Source organism: Tachypleus tridentatus, chromosome 8 (genome assembly GCF_004210375.1).
Source record: "Tachypleus tridentatus isolate NWPU-2018 chromosome 8, ASM421037v1, whole genome shotgun sequence".
Taxonomy (NCBI): domain Eukaryota; kingdom Metazoa; phylum Arthropoda; class Merostomata; order Xiphosura; family Limulidae; genus Tachypleus; species Tachypleus tridentatus.
In genome coordinates, this window is record NC_134832.1 from 138030423 (window position 1) to 138048789 (window position 18367).

Below are 18367 nucleotides of genomic sequence, written 5' to 3' on the forward strand. Positions count from 1 at the left end.
AAATAATCAGTGCAAAAAGTGGACTATAATTGCGTGGATTTAGTAAACAATTTATATGACTAACGAAAAATAAGTAATGTGTACTTATAGCACACTGAAATTGCATGTGTTAATCTGTGTATTCACATATTTTTCAAACTTATATTGGAACTACGTACTATCGAGATTATGCTGTCAAAATAAATGACTAGTTCTGGCTACAGCTGTGATATCTCTTTTATAGGAAAACCAGTTTATTAAGTCTGGCTTCAGTTGTTGTAACTTGAATAGCTTCACGTTGATGTCGTAACAACAAATAATCTCAATTCATTGTAGCAATACGGAACACATTTTGATAAATGTAAACACATTCACATTTTATCTTATATTCCCGCTTTCTTTCGAATATCAATGCATGTTTCTTCAACTCACATGCTTTTGTGTCGAAAGTGGTTTTAAAATAACCCGTTTTTTTGTTGTTGGTTTGTTAATTTTCTCTAATAATGAAATTTATGCCGACATCGAATTCAACCTATATTATTCAGTACTGTTTGGTTACGGCGTTACCATAGCAACACTATGCCTGCCATAACACATCAGCAAGTTTCCCTGAATGTTACACATATGTCTGGATTATTGTTGTTCCTGCCGGGAAAGAACAGTCCGGAAAAGTTACCGTATTGATCTATTTTACAGCCTTCTGCCTTGTCGGAAATACACCTGCAACAGCTGCTTTGTGTAACCTGTTCTCGTATCTCTGATAACAAAGTAAAAAAATATTACATTCTAACATAATAGTATTATACTTTCCATAATTTTCCTTTATTTTTTTTTTTCGCATTTTCTTTAATAATAAATGAAATAAATTGTACACGTTCACGGACTTTCATGAAACCTAACGGTCAAATAACTCGGCCGAGGGTATTGTAACAGCGCCATCTGTTTGATTGTTGTTATTTTTGCCTTACTTGTTAATAAATTGAATGTATTATTTTATTAAAAGTTCACTTATGTCTAAGGAAATCAGCTTCTAGTGTGATGTTATTATTAAGTTTGTTTTCTTGTTTATAAACATAATTACAAAGTTAACAATAAGTTCAGAAGAAACGACCTTTTCTCTGTGGATAGGCCCGGCATGGCCTAGCGCGTAAGGCGTGCGACTCGTAATCCGAGGGTCGCGGGTTCGCGCCCGCGTCGCGCTAAACATGCTCGCCCTCTCAGCCGTGGGGGTGTATAATGTGACGGTCAATCCCACTATTCGTTGGTAAAGAGTAGCCCAAGAGTTGGCGGTGGGTGGTGATGACTAGCTGCCTTCCCTCTAGTCTTACACTGCTAAATTAGGGACGGCTAGCACAGATAGCCCTCGAGTAGCTTTGTGCGAAATTCCAAAACAAACAAACAAACAAACTCTGTGGATAACATTTGAAAAAATTCAGCATACGTTTTACCATCGGTGGACACAACAGATAACCCGATGTGGTTTTGCTATAAGAAAACAGACGTGCGTTTTATCATTGCACTTTCCTTAGAGCTAGAAATACAAGAACGGTGCGATATAAAAATATAGGCTTACATCAAATATTTCTTCTACTAACTAGCCATGATGAATCTTGTTTGTTTTGTTTATATTTGCACTTCGCGCAAAGCTACACGAGAGCTATCTACGTCAGTCGTTCCTAATTTAGCAGTGTCAGACTAGAGGGAAGGCAGCTAGTCATCATCACCCACAGCCAACTCTTGGGATACTTTTTTACCAACGAATAGTAGGATTGACCCTCATATTATAACGCTCTTAAGGCTGAAAGGCGAAGATGTTTGATGCGACGGGGATTCCAACCCGTGACCCTCAGATTATGAGTCGATGCCTTAAACAGCTAGTCATGCCAGGCATATTTTAATTGAATAAAAGGATTTGACCGTCACTGTCACTGCGCACACACAGCCCCAAATATCAGATCGCCGTCTCATGGCAACAGGATATGAAAAATAGACCTTTGGATTCAAAGGCAAGCATCCTAACCCGCCGAAACAACTAAAAGGTAAAAAACATTCTTTGAGAAAAATAATAGATAAATAAAATCGAAAATTTTGTTCGGAATCTGTGGCAGGAGAGACCCCTTTGAACGGTGGAAATTATAATATTTATCCATTAGAGCCATTATAATATTATGTTTTATAATGATAATATAGGTATTAACAAACTGCAACACCAACAACCAGCCTCGTGGCACGAGAACATGAAATCAGACATTGACTGAAATAAACATAAAAGGAAATGTTAGAGATTTAAGAAAATTAACAATAAACTTAAAGTGATATGTTACTCTAGAGCTCAGCGCTAAGCGGGTGGCTTAAAGGACTAACATTCGGCATTCGAATCTTTCCAACGAAAAGAACGCAGAGAACACGAGTCTGCGATATTTTTATTTTTCTAAACTTTTTAGCTGAATCCGAAAACGGCATTCATTTAATCCAGGCTCGGCATGGCCAGGTGCTGAAAGCACTCGACTCGTAATCCGAGGGTCGCGGGTTCGAATCCCCGTCACACCAAACATGTTCGCCCTTTCAGCCGTGGGGGCGTTATAATGTTACGGTCAATCCCACTATTCGTTGGTAAAAGAGTAGCCCAAGAGTTGACGGCAGGCGGTGATGACTAACTGCCTTCCCTCTAGTATTACACTGCTAAAATAGGGATGGCTAGCGCAGATAGCCCTCGTGTAGCTTTGCGCGAAATTCAAACCAAATCATTTTTTTTCAAACACGCGCAGAATTATTTTAAAAAATGTCATAACGCAATACATAAAAGACTTACTACAACACGTAGTTTTTGGACCAAAATACGTAGATTTCACATTCACAAAACCAAGATGAACGACAATATATGTTTGTTTAACATCAATGATCTACCATTTCCTTCGGCTTATTTTCTATTTTCGTTAACAAACTCGATAATAATAAAAATGTTCATTGCGGTAAGCGAAATAATAATTTGATCGAAGTAAAAGTTTTTTTTCTTCCCGATTAGTAGAAATGATTACGTGATGGAAAAAAAAATGTGAATATTTTTTTTTCTAAATCAACGTAGCTGAATTATGGAAAATTTGTTATTAAAATCAAACCAACTTTTATCAAGTTTAAATTCGCAGGACCGTGTTTCACATTTGTAGTGTTGCGTTTAGAAATAAGATCTAACATTATTGATCAGTAACGTATAAAAATTAACCAATAATGATGGTAATGTATTTTAAATAAACAATGACTGGAACTAGACAACGTGGAAGAAAAATATAGAACAGAAATTGAGACATTACGATTAAAATGTTTTTAGTGCTATTATAAAGTCAGCTGGATTTTAACGATTGCCAATAATTGTTCATTTTAAAAGTAAAACGTCAGCAAATAAAGAATAATATGCCGTATTAAGATTTTCTAAAAATGAAACATAGTAGAGTATTGAATTCTAAAGATCCATTACACCTTGTGCAACATGTTTCAACCTTATATGGACTGTTTCTGTTCGGAATCTAAAAGTGGATATCAGTTTGGAATTTGTTTTCAGGAACTCATAGGGTTAAGGAAGCATTTCAAAGGTTCTCCAACGAGGCTATCAATATTAGCCTAATCATCTGCGTTTAAAGAGAACTGCGAATATGTCTGTTTTCTCATAGCAAAGTCACATGGAGCTATCTAGTGAGCCCACGGATGGGAATCGAACCCCTGTTTTTAGCGTTGTAAATTCGTAGACATACTGCTGTGCTAATGTAGGGGGCACGGAATTGTGTTAATATTCGTTATTAGGTGACATGTTGATGTTGTATTTCAATCTGGATGGAAAAGCAGTTACTGGTGGACGTTCTTCGTAGTTTAAACCCAAGAGGCATCTTCGGCAACAAATGGGCTAAACGACCAAGCCAAAGACTAAGTTTTAGGTATAACGAGCCCTATTTCAAACTACAGACCAGAAGGAGAGTGCAACCATTCAGTAGCACCACCGCTCACGCGAGTGAACCGAACAGCGAAGTTAACTGTCACATTTATAACGCATCCAGAGCTGAAACTCTGCAGCATATTCAACAGCCAATGTGGCCAGAACGTTGAATTTCGCAGTAAGCAGCCCAGTAAGCCTCACTGAGTCTGGAGAAAGTGGAGTGGATACTTTAATTATGGACTGTAGGTGATTATAGACATCAAATACTTCTTCTGGGATCAGTCTATTACAACTTCTAATATTTTAGTTTAAACATATTTTGGTTGTTAGTGCTGAGGAAACACTGACTTCTTTTAGTTTCAAACAGATATAATTGAAATAAGCTTAAATTACAATCTACTCTTTCAAAATATTTATAACAGTAGCTGTATTTCTGCAAGTTCCCCGAAAGTGTTCTCTTTCAAGAGTAATAAATACTTATTTCGTTACTTTGGAAGCTCATGTGTCTGTCGTGCTGCGTTGTGGCCTAGAGAGTGAATAATTTTACTAGCTATTGGTGGCATTCGCACGTTTTACTGACGTCACAACAGCACAAATTGTAACGGTAAGCTTCTCTTATATGATGTCATTTTAGTGTCTTTCGTGTGACTAACAAACAACACACACACTACTGTATATTTATGCAGGACCTTCCGCCCCCTTTCGGAGAAAGAAGTATACTATTTTAATACAGTTGAAATTAAATTCAAGACTTAGAGAGAGCAGCACACAATGATTTGTACACGGTACGTACGAGAATGTTACGTGTAATTAAAAACAACTGAAATGTTATCAAACAAAAAGCTTTATGCAAGGTCATATTGAGCCAATTGTTACTTGTGTTAACTTACACGCTCGGGAGGTTTAAAACGTAAGAGATTTAGTAAAGACATCTTTATTAACAAACACAAGAATAATTACAAATTTACACAATACGTATGAATACTTTAATTACAGATTACTGTTGCTACAGTGGTAATACACCAATATTTTATCTAATTTTATAACAATGATAAAAATAAACACCAGTCCAATCTAGGAATTGCTTACGCAAGCACAAAAGCTTTATTCAAGTTTTTACGAGGCTTGAGTATCAAACAACGAGAAAACACATTCGAGATGGATCTGACGAAACAGCGACATCTATTAGAAAGATTCGAAAAGCCTTTACGTCTGACTGCGAAAAAAAACAAAGTTCAAAAGTTGCTCTTTTTAATAGTTTGATGATTTACTTTCTCTTAGATGTTTTATTGGAAGCTTTAAATTCTGTACTGTAAGTCTATCCTCTCTTTTTTTCTCTCTCTCTCTTTCTCTCCAGGATTTTCAAACATCGACAAAGCATATTTCCTAGTAACAAGTGTAAAAGAAACACTCAAGCTCTAGAGTCTAGAATTACAACAATGACATTTCATCTCAGAAGTTAGAAAACCAATATATAGTGGAACATCCGGGGCACTCATAACCACGGCTGTTGAGGCAAAGATAATGTAATTCAGGCTCATTGAAATGTAGCAGTGATATTTCAGTTGTAATGAAAGTACAATAAATTAAAATCTGAAGTGTTATAAACGAATCATTAATGACGGAACTGATTGTAGAAAAACTAAAGATTTTCTGAAAAGTAAAAAAATAACTAAAACAGGCTTATCTCACCGTTTTCGATTACATTTACAGTTATACTATTTATTGTGACTTTGTACAAAATAAATCACCGTAGTTATTAGTAAAACCAGCCAAATGGACTTACCACAGATTTCGAAATGGAGACAAGTTCCGAATGAAAAATGTTGTTTGTTTTATATTTGAGAAAACGGACGGATACACATATATTACATATATATATATATCATATAAAAGAGATATATTTTCCCTAAACAAACGTAGTCTTCATCAACACGTGGAATGGAATGGCTAAACTGAAAATTGTGTTTCTGAAAATAAAAGAGAAAAATTGTTAAAACCCAGTCGCCCATTTATAAGTAAGTTCGTAATACAAGTGATATACCATGTAATCTACAACAGAACGTTTTGCCTCGCTAATCCACGCAAAATATAAAATAAAATTTGTGTAAATTGTTTTACTTGCTGTTATTATTATTATTATTACTGTTATGATTAAATTATTCAAAATACCCAGTTTCTAGTTTCGTGAGATTAGAAGCGAACACTGAAAACTTTACTTTGATTACCACACACGTCTATATACATACATTTTTATATTTTTCACATACTACTAGGCCTATCTCCACTTGAGCCTGAAGAGCTGGTTCCAGAATTATTACAAGTTATTGGTCTTTCAAGTTGTGCCATCTGTCGACTGTTTCTGACTTTAACACCTAGAGCATGTTTAAATGAATATATTATAATAAATTAAATTAATGGCATTTCCAATTTAAACATTTACTTTTAAATTCCCTGGAAAGGAATGAAGAGTACCTTACGTTGTACAAGTAAGAATAAAGCTCTGGAAAACTCAATATATATTAAAATATTTTACTTGTTTTATTAAAAAGTGAAAAGATAAATAACAATATAAGCATTTAAACGTTTCTACTATAGCAGTCACTGACCCCATTGATAAAATCAACATAAAATATGAAAAGGATATTTCTTTAAAAAATAAATACTTTTAAGACACTTTCAATAATATATAATTTCATGTGATTTGTAAATTAAAATTACCTTGTTATTTCAAAAAAATATCTCATTGCAGGTGACTTGTAAACACCACAAAACCGTTTTTATCGTGAGTTGGGTCTGGTTCATCCATATAATTGTCATGGTAGTCTAGCCTTTACTCACTCATTGAGTTGTTTTTATCGTAAGTTGGGTCTGGTTCATCCATATAATTGTCATGGTAGTCTAACCATTACTCACTCATTGAGTTGTTTTTATCGTAAGTTGGGTCTGGTTCATCAATATAATTGTCATGGTAGTCTAGCCTTTACTCACTCATTGAGTTGTTTTTATCGTAAGTTGGGTCTGGTTCATCAATATAATTGTCATGGTAGTCTAGCCTTTACTCACTCATTGAGTTGTTTTTATCGTAAGTTGGGTCTGGTTCATCAATATAATTGTCATGGTAGTCTAGCTTTTACTCACTCATTAAGTTGTTTTTATCGTGAGTTGGGTCTGGTTCATCCATGTAATTGTCATGGTAGTCTAACCATTACTCACTCATTGAGTTGTTTTTATTGTAAGTTAGATTTAAATCATTCATATAATTTTCGTGGTAATCTAGCCTTTATTCACTTATTAGGTTTTCATAATAAGCTGGCTCTAGGCCATTGATATACTTGATATGGTAATTTAACTTTACACCTGGAAAATGAGTGTGCTAATACTTATATTACAGACATGGTAGCCTTGTTAATATAAACCAAGAAGTTATACCTTCATTTATGGATGGTAGATAGGTTAGCGGTCGAGGTGGACTCCGCTTCATAGTGGTGTAAGGGCCTTCAGTTCTTGTCTTAATGATAATAAACAAAATCATGAATGATATTCTGTCTAAAGATATCTATTTTCTGATTGTACAGATGACATGGCAGCTTTAAAATGTCATTAAGAATCTTACTCAGGCCAACGTCCCGAGGGTCAATCGCCTTTTATAAGAACGACATTCATGTGCGTAACGTTTTTAAAATTGGTTCATTTGTAGTTAACCCTATTTAGTACGATGGCCACATACTTTCGTCAGACACTTCAGCTGACAGAGTAACAAGGGACAACAAAAAATGTCACTTCTAACATAGACCACACATCTGCTACATTAAAATCTAACAGTGGGGGTATTACACTGTTAAATTGTCGTGAGAGCCAAACATTACATGGCTCGAACAAAATAATAGCAACAAATAAATAAAAAAAACATGACCAAACTGTTGTTTTCAAGGGCGTATTTACCTATTTGAACAGAAGGTAAACACCAAGTGAAATAACTATAGATTTAACTTACGTCATGAAAAATGTAGTAACAGCTCTACAAGAAATAACTATAGATTTAACTTACGTCATGAAAAATGTAGTAACAGCTCTACAAGAAATAACTATAGATTTAACTTACGTCATGAAAAATGTAGTAACAGCTCTACAAGAAATAACTATAGATTTAACTTACGTCATGAAAAATGTAGTAACAGCTCTACAAGAAATAACTATAGATTTAACTTACGTCATGAAAAATGTAGTAACAGCTCTACAAGAAATAACTATAGATTTAACTTACGTCATGAAAAATGTAGTAACAGCTCTACAAGAAATAACTATAGATTTAACTTACGTCATGAAAAATGTAGTAACAGCTCTACAAGAAATAACTATAGATTTAACTTACGTCATGAAAAATGTAGTAACAGCTCTACAAGAAATAACTATAGATTTACCTTACGTCATGAAAAATGTAGTAACAGCTCTACAAGAAATAACTATAGATTTAACTTACGTCATGAAAAATGTAGTAACAGCTCTACAAGAAATAACTATAGATTTAACTTACGTCATGAAAAATGTAGTAACAGCTCTACAAGAAATAACTATAGATTTAACTTACGTCATGAAAAATGTAGTAACAGCTCTACAAGAAATAACTATAGATTTAACTTACGTCATGAAAAATGTAGTAACAGCTCTACAAGAAATAACTATAGATTTAACTTACGTCATGAAAAATGTAGTAACAGCTCTACAAAAAATAACTATAGATTTAACTTACGTCATGAAAAATGTAGTAACAGCTCTACAAGAAATAACTATAGATTTAACTTACGTCATGAAAAATGTAGTAACAGCTCTACAAGATGTTCGTAACAAATACGGTGAAGTGCAAGCAAAAAAAAAAAGTTCACGCCCCTTTTATTTTTCATGCACCCCTTGCACTGGGCACGTGTTCCAGTAGCCAATTAGCATACACATTGATATACATCCCTTACAACATCCAAAACCGGGTTTCGATACCCATGGTAGTCAGAGCATAACTAGGGCATTATATTTTAGGCTTAAGTACAAACATACAAAAATATGCAGTCATAATTTATTGAATTTTTACTTGTTTTTAACACGTGAACTATTTACAAACAACTTGTTTAAGCTTTATGTTTTCGCAAAGCCCCCCTCACCTCCACCAAACAGGGGAGGCTAAGGGCTTATAATGCTAAAAATTAGGTTTCGACATCGTCAGTGGACAGAGAACAGATAGCTCATCGTGTAGCTATGTGCTAAATAACAAAATCTTTTTTCCCAAATACTGCGCTTTGGACAAAGTAGAATCTTCAGCGAATAATAAAATAATATTCATTGAATATTTTACGTCAACAACAATAAGGCAAGGCAGCTTGTACCTGGTTTGTTGCTAAACATACATCACGACAATCTCATATTGTTGCTAGTATTGTGAATATTATATATAATTTATGGTTGTCACACACTTTAGTATTGTTACACGTTTACTGATTTTACAGCTGCAGTTCTAGCCAACAAAGGACATTTCAGAGAACCGAAAACCTTGTGGGTCAGTAAACAATAACATCTATAGTGTTTATCCTATAACATGTTTTTTGTACGGTAATACGTACCACATATAAGCAGTATTTAAAGGTTTAGTATAACACCTACTAGATTTTTCCCATTTATTCATTATTAACACGGACATTATTGTTAGATTGGTGTTACTACAAACAACGTACAGCAACACTTAACATTGTTGGACAGCCGTCACGTGTCACGCACTTGGGTGGAGGTACCGCAGCGTAAGGTTCAGCATATTCGTGATTGTCGTCATGGTGACCTGCAAATGGTAGAAACCACTTTTCAAAAAGTAACACTATTTATGTTGTTAAACGAATTATAACAAATTAAGTATTTTTTTTTCGCACAACATAACTGAAAATATTGTGTTACACCAAGATTAATAAATTCGAAAGACAAATCACACGATTAAAACAAGGAATGAGTATCCATTATAATTAAAAATAAAACGGAAAAAGAACAAGTCGATTTTCAGAAAAAACTTTGGTGGCCTAACAACTGTTGCTGAACTTGAACAATTTATAGTTCAAATGAACAGAAAACCAACCTTCCAGTTTTTACTTCTAAAACCTTGTCTTCCTGTAAGAATGGTCATTACAAGTTATTGTATTTTATTGGTGAAGGTGAAACTTCCATTCAAGACTGATTCTCATGAAATTTTAAACTTTAAAAGTAGTTTACGAAAAGGTCACCAGTTGTAGTAAAAACAACAGAAAATAAACAAAGGCAAAATAGTCTTACGGTGTCGATTATGAAAGGTTATTCCAATGCTTTTCCCACTTGCTGGAGAAAAATATGTTGATGATTTTAACGAAATATCGCCTTCCTTCACCCCCTTTTGGTAAAAATCCACCATTCCGACAGCATCAGCTTGTCTGCCTTTTCTGGATTGACTATCTGATATGAAATGGGGTGACAGAATTACAGGTCAGTTATTCCGAACAACTGCCAAGTGTTCTCTAGAAGTTAGGACATAATATTCATAGAGTAATAAAACTTAATTAAAATAATGGATTCTTTACACCATAAAAGAGATAATAAAGTGATGGACTGAGAAATAATGTGTTATGAGAAAAGGTTTTCTTATTGGTTGCTCCCCGCCTTTTGTTTAACCAAGCCTAACATCTTAAGGCTGAGATAGCCATGTGTAATTTGTTGTCTCAGATTTTAACGTGAACTCTGTGACAAGTCTTCAATGCAACCATGCATCTGAAGTACAACTTAACATGAACAATGTGACTTGTTTTATCAGAGGTAACCATGCAGATGGTCATCTGTTAAGCTACATGTTAAGATGAAGACTGTGACAAGTATTATAACTGTAACCATGCAGGTAGTCATCTGTTTTCTCACCTGCAAACATAAACATTAGGACAAGTCATATCAATGTAACCATGCAGATGGTCATACGTTGTCCCACCTGTCAACATGAAAACTGTCACATGTGATACGCACTGAGATAAAAACCCACACCTTTATAACAACCTGAGTGATCACCTATTGGTTCACATGTACACGTAAACACTATATACAATTTTATGTTGACAAGATAATAAAATGATTATTCGTTTGTTTACTTGTAATCGTTCACACTGTGTCTGTAGTAACGTGTTGCTTTCTATCTTTCAAGAGTGACTATTTAATATAAACGTCTGAACTTTCCAAAATACGGTTTGGTTTGATTTGAATTTCGCGCAAAGTTACACGAGGGCTATCTGAGCTAGCCGTTTCTAATATAGCAGTGTAAGAATAGAGGGAAGACAGCTAGTCATCACCACCCACCGCCAACTCTTGGGCTACTCTTTTAACAACGAATAGTAGGATTGATCGTCATATTATAACGCTCCCACAGGCTGAAAGAGCAAGCATGTTTGGTGCGATGGGGACTCGAATCCGCGACCCTTGAATTACAAGTCATGTGTCTTAACCACCTGGCCATGCCGGGGCCTCCAAAACGCGGAATACTTAAACTTATTTTTTATAAACCTTTGGTCACTCGTTTGTCATGGTATGTATGTATACTACACGGCCAACAGTATGTGGACACCGCTTCTAATTAGTAGGTTCGACTATTTTAGCCATAACCAATACTAACAGGTTCATAAAATCAAGCACAGCCATGCAATCTCCGTTGACAAACAGTGGCAGTAGAACGGGTCGTACTGAAGAGCTCAGTGACTTTCAACGTGCCACCTTTCCTACCAGTCAGTTCGTCAAATTTCTGCCCTGCTAGAGATGTCCCGGTCAATTGTAAGTGCTGTTATTGTGAAGTGCAAACGTCAAAGAGCAACAACAGCTCAGCCACGAAGCGGTAGGCCACAGAAACTCACAGGACGGGACCGCCGAGTGCTGAAACGCGTAACACGAAAATATTATTTGTCCACAGTTGCAACACTCACTACTGACTTCCAAACGGAAGCAACTTTAGCACAAGAACTGTTCTTCGGGAGCTTCGTGAAGTGGGTTTCCATGGCCGAGAAGCTACACACAAGCCTAAGATCACCATGCGCAATGCCAAGTGTTGGCTGGAGTGGTGTAAAGCACACTGCCATTGGACTCTGGAGCAGTAGAAATGCGTTCTCTGGAGTGATGAATCACGCTTCAAAATCTAGCAGTCTGACAGATGAATCTTGGTTTGGCAGGTGCCAGGAGAACGCTACCTTTCTGAATGCATAGTGCCAACTGTAAATTTCTGTGGAGGAGGAATAATGGTCTGGGGCTGTTTTTTCATGGTTTAGGCTAGGCTCTTTAGTTCCAGTGAAGAGAAATCTTAATGCTACAGCATACAATGACATTCTAGATAATTGTGTGCTTCCAACTTTGTGGCAACAGTTTGGGAATGGACCTTTTTTGTTTCATCATGACAATGCTCCTGTGCACAAAGCGAGGTCCATAAAGACATGGCTCGCCAACGTTGGTGTGGAAGAACTTGACTGGCCTCCACTGAGCCATGACCTCAACCCCATTGAACACCTTTGGGATGAACTGAAATGCTGACTGCGAGCCAGGCCTTCTTGCCCGACATCAGTGCTCGGCCTCACTAATGCTCTTGTGGTTGAATAGGAGCGAATCCTCGCAGCCATGTTCCAAAATCTAGTGAAAAGCTTTTCCAGAAGAGTGCAGGCTGTTATAGCAGCAAAGGGGGACCGACTCCATATTAATGTCCATGGTTTCGGAATTAGATGTCCTGCAAGCACATATGGGTGTGATGGTCGGGTGTCCGCAAACTTTTGGCCATGTAGTGTAATTCACCTTTGGAATTATTGTGATTCTAAACCACAATGATACACGGAGAAAAGACCTGCCGATCACATTTTGGGATTTAATACCGCCCTAAAGAAATACCTTTTTCTTGTTTTTGCAATATATATTATCAATATGTGTGTGTATTACAGCCATACATTTTTAAGCCGTAAACAAAACACATTAAAATTAAACAAAATATGCTGCATATTTTTAAAAAAGATCCTAGGGTACAAATTACAACGTGGGATTATAAAATGTATCCTAGGTTGTGGACGTGACAGCTGAAGTAGGACCCACATTGCGGTGAGGATACACCGTATATCAATCTTAACTTTCAATTCGCTAGTCTCACATAAGAAGATTAGAAATTTAGAAATTACAAGAAGGAGATGTGGGTGCTGAAGCTCACAACGTCCCACGTCTATATCACCCTTCACAGTTTGCAGACAGTTGTGGGAAGGTGACTGCTCTCCCACGTTAATATATATATTTATATATATATGTTGAAATAAAGTGTTTACTTATAAATTAACAAATTAGAACCATATGCGATATACATATATAACTCTCACTATTTGTTTTCTGACTTTGCTTTTACCGGTCTTATTTTGTAGTGTGATATTATAAGGTACAGTTCTAACAATAATTACAAAATTAGGAAATTAGAATTGAAAGCTGTTTACCTCCACTGCTAGCCCGGCTGCTGATATCTGACTGACGTCGAAGACATACAATGACAGTAACAATGACGACCAATAATACGACGATAGAAACAGCAACAGGCAGCAGAACAGTCAAGTTTCGGTAAAAAGGCAGATAAGAATCTTCCAAAACGGGAGGTAGCGCTGTAATCGCAGGGCCTAAATATATATATATTTATACGTGTTACATATAAACCTAAAATTTTGTCTCCAATAAAAAACAAGCATATAAATAATAGTGAATGTCATTAGTGTGTATACCTATAAGAAAAAAAAGAGATTTTCTTAACAAGTCATACAGAAGAAAAAAAAAGTTATTCTTAGCTATCGCGACAAAAAAACACTATTTATGTTTTTGAATTTTACGCAAAGCTACACGAGGGCTATCTACGATAGCCGTCCCTAATTTAGTAGTGTAAGACTGGAGGGAAGGCAGCTAGTCATCACCATCCACCGCCAACTCTTGGGCTATTTTTTTACCAACGAATACTGGGATTGACCGTCACTTTATAACGTCCCCATGGCTGAAAGGGCGAACATTTTTGGTACAACCGGGATTCGAACCTGTGTCCTTCAGATTACGTGTCGAACGCCTTAACCCACCTGGCCGTGCCGGGCCGTAGAAAGAGTTAATACATGAATAAAACAGAACAACCTAAGTTTAACAAAAATAACCATCTATCTTGTTTATAATGTGTTAGAATAATGCAGTGTCATGTATTATATTGTGTGTTGTTTTGTTTTTTCAACTGGGAAAAAAAATCGTTCAGCGTAACTGTTAACTTTAAAAAATTCCTTTATTTCAACGAAGAACAAATCACTAATTTGTGGTTTGTAAAATCTAAGTAAAACAAAAGTTAGCATTCTAATTGTTAAAAGCAGAAAAGAACTGACAACTCAGAATTGTTAATGTCACTTTCTATTGGCTGATCTATAACAAGGATTTCATTAGCTGTATGCGTGTGTTTCATATCTACATAACTGAAGCTCCTGAAGCACGACATATCCTTCATATTCTGTCAGTCCTATGTCCGCTTCAACTAACATTTTATCTACATTTTCAGAATGAAAGGATAAATAGTAAAGCATTTTTTTATGATAGAGGTTAATGTAAAATATATCAGAAAACATTTTTATTTTGCATAAAATATAATGGTAACTTGCAATTTTGTACGATTAAAGTTTGTTCTAAAGACACAGAAATAAAAGGACCAGTGACATTGTGTGAAAAATCAGGGAAAATAGTTTAATTTTTTCTTCCGGCATTTAATTCTCAAGATCTGTATGTTATTCAGACCAAGTTTCTTTGTGAGCTGGAAAGAAATAAAAGTGGTTGATAAGTTTACCGTACTGCATCATAGGATTTTCGTGAAATGGTTAAGTAACTTGCTTGGCAACTTTCAAATTTCTTAGTCCAGTTTTATTAGGACCTTTTTTTTTTTTAAGGACTGTAACTGTATTCACTCATTCAAGTACACTCTTATGGAAAACTACTTGTTTGGGTCGTGGAATTTTATAGCCAATCACGCTAAAGCTCTAGCTTTTATCACGAGCAAGTGATTGCTATATAGTTACCAGGGCGAGCACATGCAAACAATACTCGTGTGGCTTACGCGGTTACTACATATTCTAGAACTTGGTTTAGTGCCTATTGTTGTGATGACTGCGTTATTTTGGTTTTAATAACCAAAGAACTAAAAGTTTACAAATTAACTATCTAAATAGACGAAAATAGTATATACACACACAAACTATATAACAATTAGCCATCAGCTTACTGGTCAACGATAAATTCAATGTCTTTACTGTATACTCCGCTTCTGTTGTTCCAGCCTCATTGCGAGCATTAACGAGTAGATTATATTCACGACCTGGCGCTAGATGGCGTATTATAGATTGATTCTGTGGCACTATTAGCGGTAAACTGGCAGTATTCCAGCGTCTCTGAAACGTTGTACGGTATTGGACGTTAAAGTTTTGAATGGGACAGCCTCCATTGTACCAAGCCTCGAGGTTCAATGTTAGAAACGTTGTGTTTGGCTGTATGAAGTCTTCTTTCCGAGGAGAGACTGGTGCTGATGCAGAAATGTAACATTTGTCACCGAAAAACGTATATATTTTATATTATTTTCTAGAATATTATGTTAATACCATTTCATTCACCACTATTAGAGAGATCAACATAAAAGAAATAAAAGCTAACCTTAACACTCCTACGAAAAGTGAAGCCTAATAGGCCCCAGAGCAACTTGAAAGGTTATTAATATTAGGCTAATAAATTTGTATTTAAATGAAATTGCCATTTCATTTGATTTCATTTAAAAGCTACCCACTTTTCGTAGGAGTGTTAAGACACTTATAACTTAAACAAAATTCCATTAATGTATTAATTTACAACTGTATCAACTGCATACTAAAACAATGAGATAAAAAATAATTCACCAACTAATTATACAAATTAACTATATCCCATAATTCCTCACAATTACTGACATATAGGTTCTCGTTCGATTGAATGTACATCGTGTATGAAATATCACTTTATATTACCTTAAATAAACTAATGCGTTTATTTATGTCTTACCTCCCCCTATTGTTCTTATAGTTATGGGATCACGTGGTTCTCCACTTCCAAGGCTGTTGGATGACGTCATAAATAGACGATACCATGTGCCACATTTTAAGTCTTTTATCGTATACCTGTTGGATTTAACATTTATCGATTCTTTCTTCCAGTCACTGCCGTCGTGCTTGTAGTGTAGAGTATATTCTGGAAAAGAAAAGTCACTTAAGAAAGTCATGTGGAAAATTACGTAACCAGTGAAGAAATTTACTTTAGTGAGGTTTGTTTGTTTTATGAATTTTGCGCAAAGCTACACGAGAACTATCTGCAGTGTAAGAGAAGAGGGAAGGCAGCTTGTCATTACCACCCAACGCCAACTCTTAGGCTACTCTTTTACCAACGCACAGTGGGATTGATCGTACGTACAATTAACGCCCCCGTGGTTAAAAGGAGGACTATATTTGGTGTGACGGGGATTCGAACCCCTCAGATTACGAGACGACTGCTTTAACCACCTGGCTATGCTGGGTCACTGTAGTTAAGTGCTTCGTTTGAAAACAAAGCAAGTAAGTTGAGTTGGTGAGTTAAAGAACGTATAGTGGAAGAGAAAGACACTGAACTTAGTTGAATAGAAAGGTATGTAATACAGATATGAGACTAGTGCAGTCAACAGTATTGAGTTACACAAAATGTTGTCTGGAAAGGGGGTCATTACATGATGATTTGTAGTACATAACACGGAGTTTGTGCAAGTACTTCACTCCAGAATGTTGTATGGATTGGTTTGACTTGTTTTGAATTTCGCGCAAAGCTCCACAAGGGCTATCTGCGATAGCCGTCCCGAATTTTGCAGTGTAAGACTAGAGGGAAGGCAGCTAGTCATCACTGCTAACTCTTGGGCTACTCTTTTACAAACGAATAGTGGGTTTGACCATCACTTCATAACGCCCCCACGGCTGAAAGGTCGAGCATGATTGGTGTGACAAGGATTCGAACCCTTGACCCTCGGATTACGAGTCGAGTGCCTTAACCACCTGGCCATGCCGGGTCACGTTGTCTCGAAACACGAGTCGTTACGTGATGGTTTGTAGTAAATAACAGTCTCTGTGAGTACGTCACTCATAACAGTCTCTGTGAGTACGTCACTCCAGAATGTAGTGTTAAAGTAAAAGGAAAAGAATATTAATATAATGTTTATTTACAAAACAGAAAATAATCATAGTGTTTGAAAAAGATAAAGTGCAAAGTAGATCTGGCATTCGGCAAAAATATCTCAGGCGAGAGTTAGAATAGTGTTATAGGATCTATACCTTTCACTGTATCGAGATTAATGCTTCTGGTAGCGTTAAATAGCGTAATAAAATATACATTCACGATAGTGTATCATAAAACATGTATTAACGTCATTCTTAAACGTTGTGATAAATACACACGTTCAGTAGGATATTATACAGTTTGAACAGTTCCACGTGCGGTTTACATGGCCTAGCCAACCAAATCATAGCCCAAACATAGCCTGTATTTTTGGGCTGCTGAAAATGGGGCGAAAGGAATGGTAATAAGCACCTGTCACCTACAAGGCTTCCGAAATTTATAAAGCTATTTTTCACGCGTACGCAGTTAAAAGTGACATGCGTGGTGTAAGGTGTGACGCGCTGTTCCAGTTTGAAATTTCTATTTGCATCCCGGCATGCTAGTTGCTTGGCCACATCCAACCCCTGATGTTGACAATATGACTCTATTATCAAACAGTGTCCGAAAAATAAACATTAGTTTTATACAAGGCAAAACATCCTTGTTCGTGATATTGTGTATTATAATTTATTTCAGACGAGGCCCGGAATAGCCAGGTGGGTTAAGGCGTTCGACTCGTAATCCAAGGGGGCGCGGGTTCGAATCCCGGTCGCACCAAACATGCTCGTCCTTTCAGCTGTGGGGACGTTATAATGTTACGGTCAATCCTACTATTCATTGGTAAAAATCAGACGAATCTCTGATTTATTATATCACCTACATTACGCATTACAATTTCAATTCAAAAGTTAATCAAATGTTAATATGTATTAAACTTGTGATACTTGCAAAAAAGTCTTTTTGTTTGTTTTTTGTTGGAATTTCGCACAAAGCTACTCGAGGGCTATCTGTGCTAGCCGTCCCTAATTTATCGGTGTAAGACTAGAGGGAAGACAGCTAGTCATCACCACCCACCGCCAACTCTTGGGCTACTCTTTTACCAACGAATAGTGCGATTGATCGTCACATTATAACGCCCCCACGGCTGGGAGGGCGAGCATGTTTAGCGCTGCAAAAAAAAAAAAGACTTATAACACAATTTCATTTTTAACACAAATATATTTTAATATACAATCATAGAAACAATACAAT

The 18367-nt window shown here is 36.2% G+C and overlaps 1 protein-coding gene across 1 annotated transcript in view; it reads right to left on the reverse strand.

Moving 5' to 3' along the window:
• Positions 1-6157: 6157 nt before the first annotated feature.
• LOC143224028 (cell adhesion molecule Dscam1-like) overlaps positions 6158-18367 on the reverse strand; it is an 84478-nt gene continuing 72268 nt past the window's right edge. The window contains exons 15-21 of the mRNA XM_076452490.1: positions 16004-16189; positions 15198-15494; positions 13402-13578; positions 10214-10369; positions 9631-9731; positions 7340-7418; positions 6158-6282 (exon numbers count right to left, since the gene is read on the reverse strand). Of these exons, the coding sequence (XP_076308605.1) occupies positions 6170-6282; positions 7340-7418; positions 9631-9731; positions 10214-10369; positions 13402-13578; positions 15198-15494; positions 16004-16189 (1109 nt within the window). The 3' untranslated portion in view covers positions 6158-6169. The remainder of the gene's footprint in view (positions 6283-7339; positions 7419-9630; positions 9732-10213; positions 10370-13401; positions 13579-15197; positions 15495-16003; positions 16190-18367) is intronic.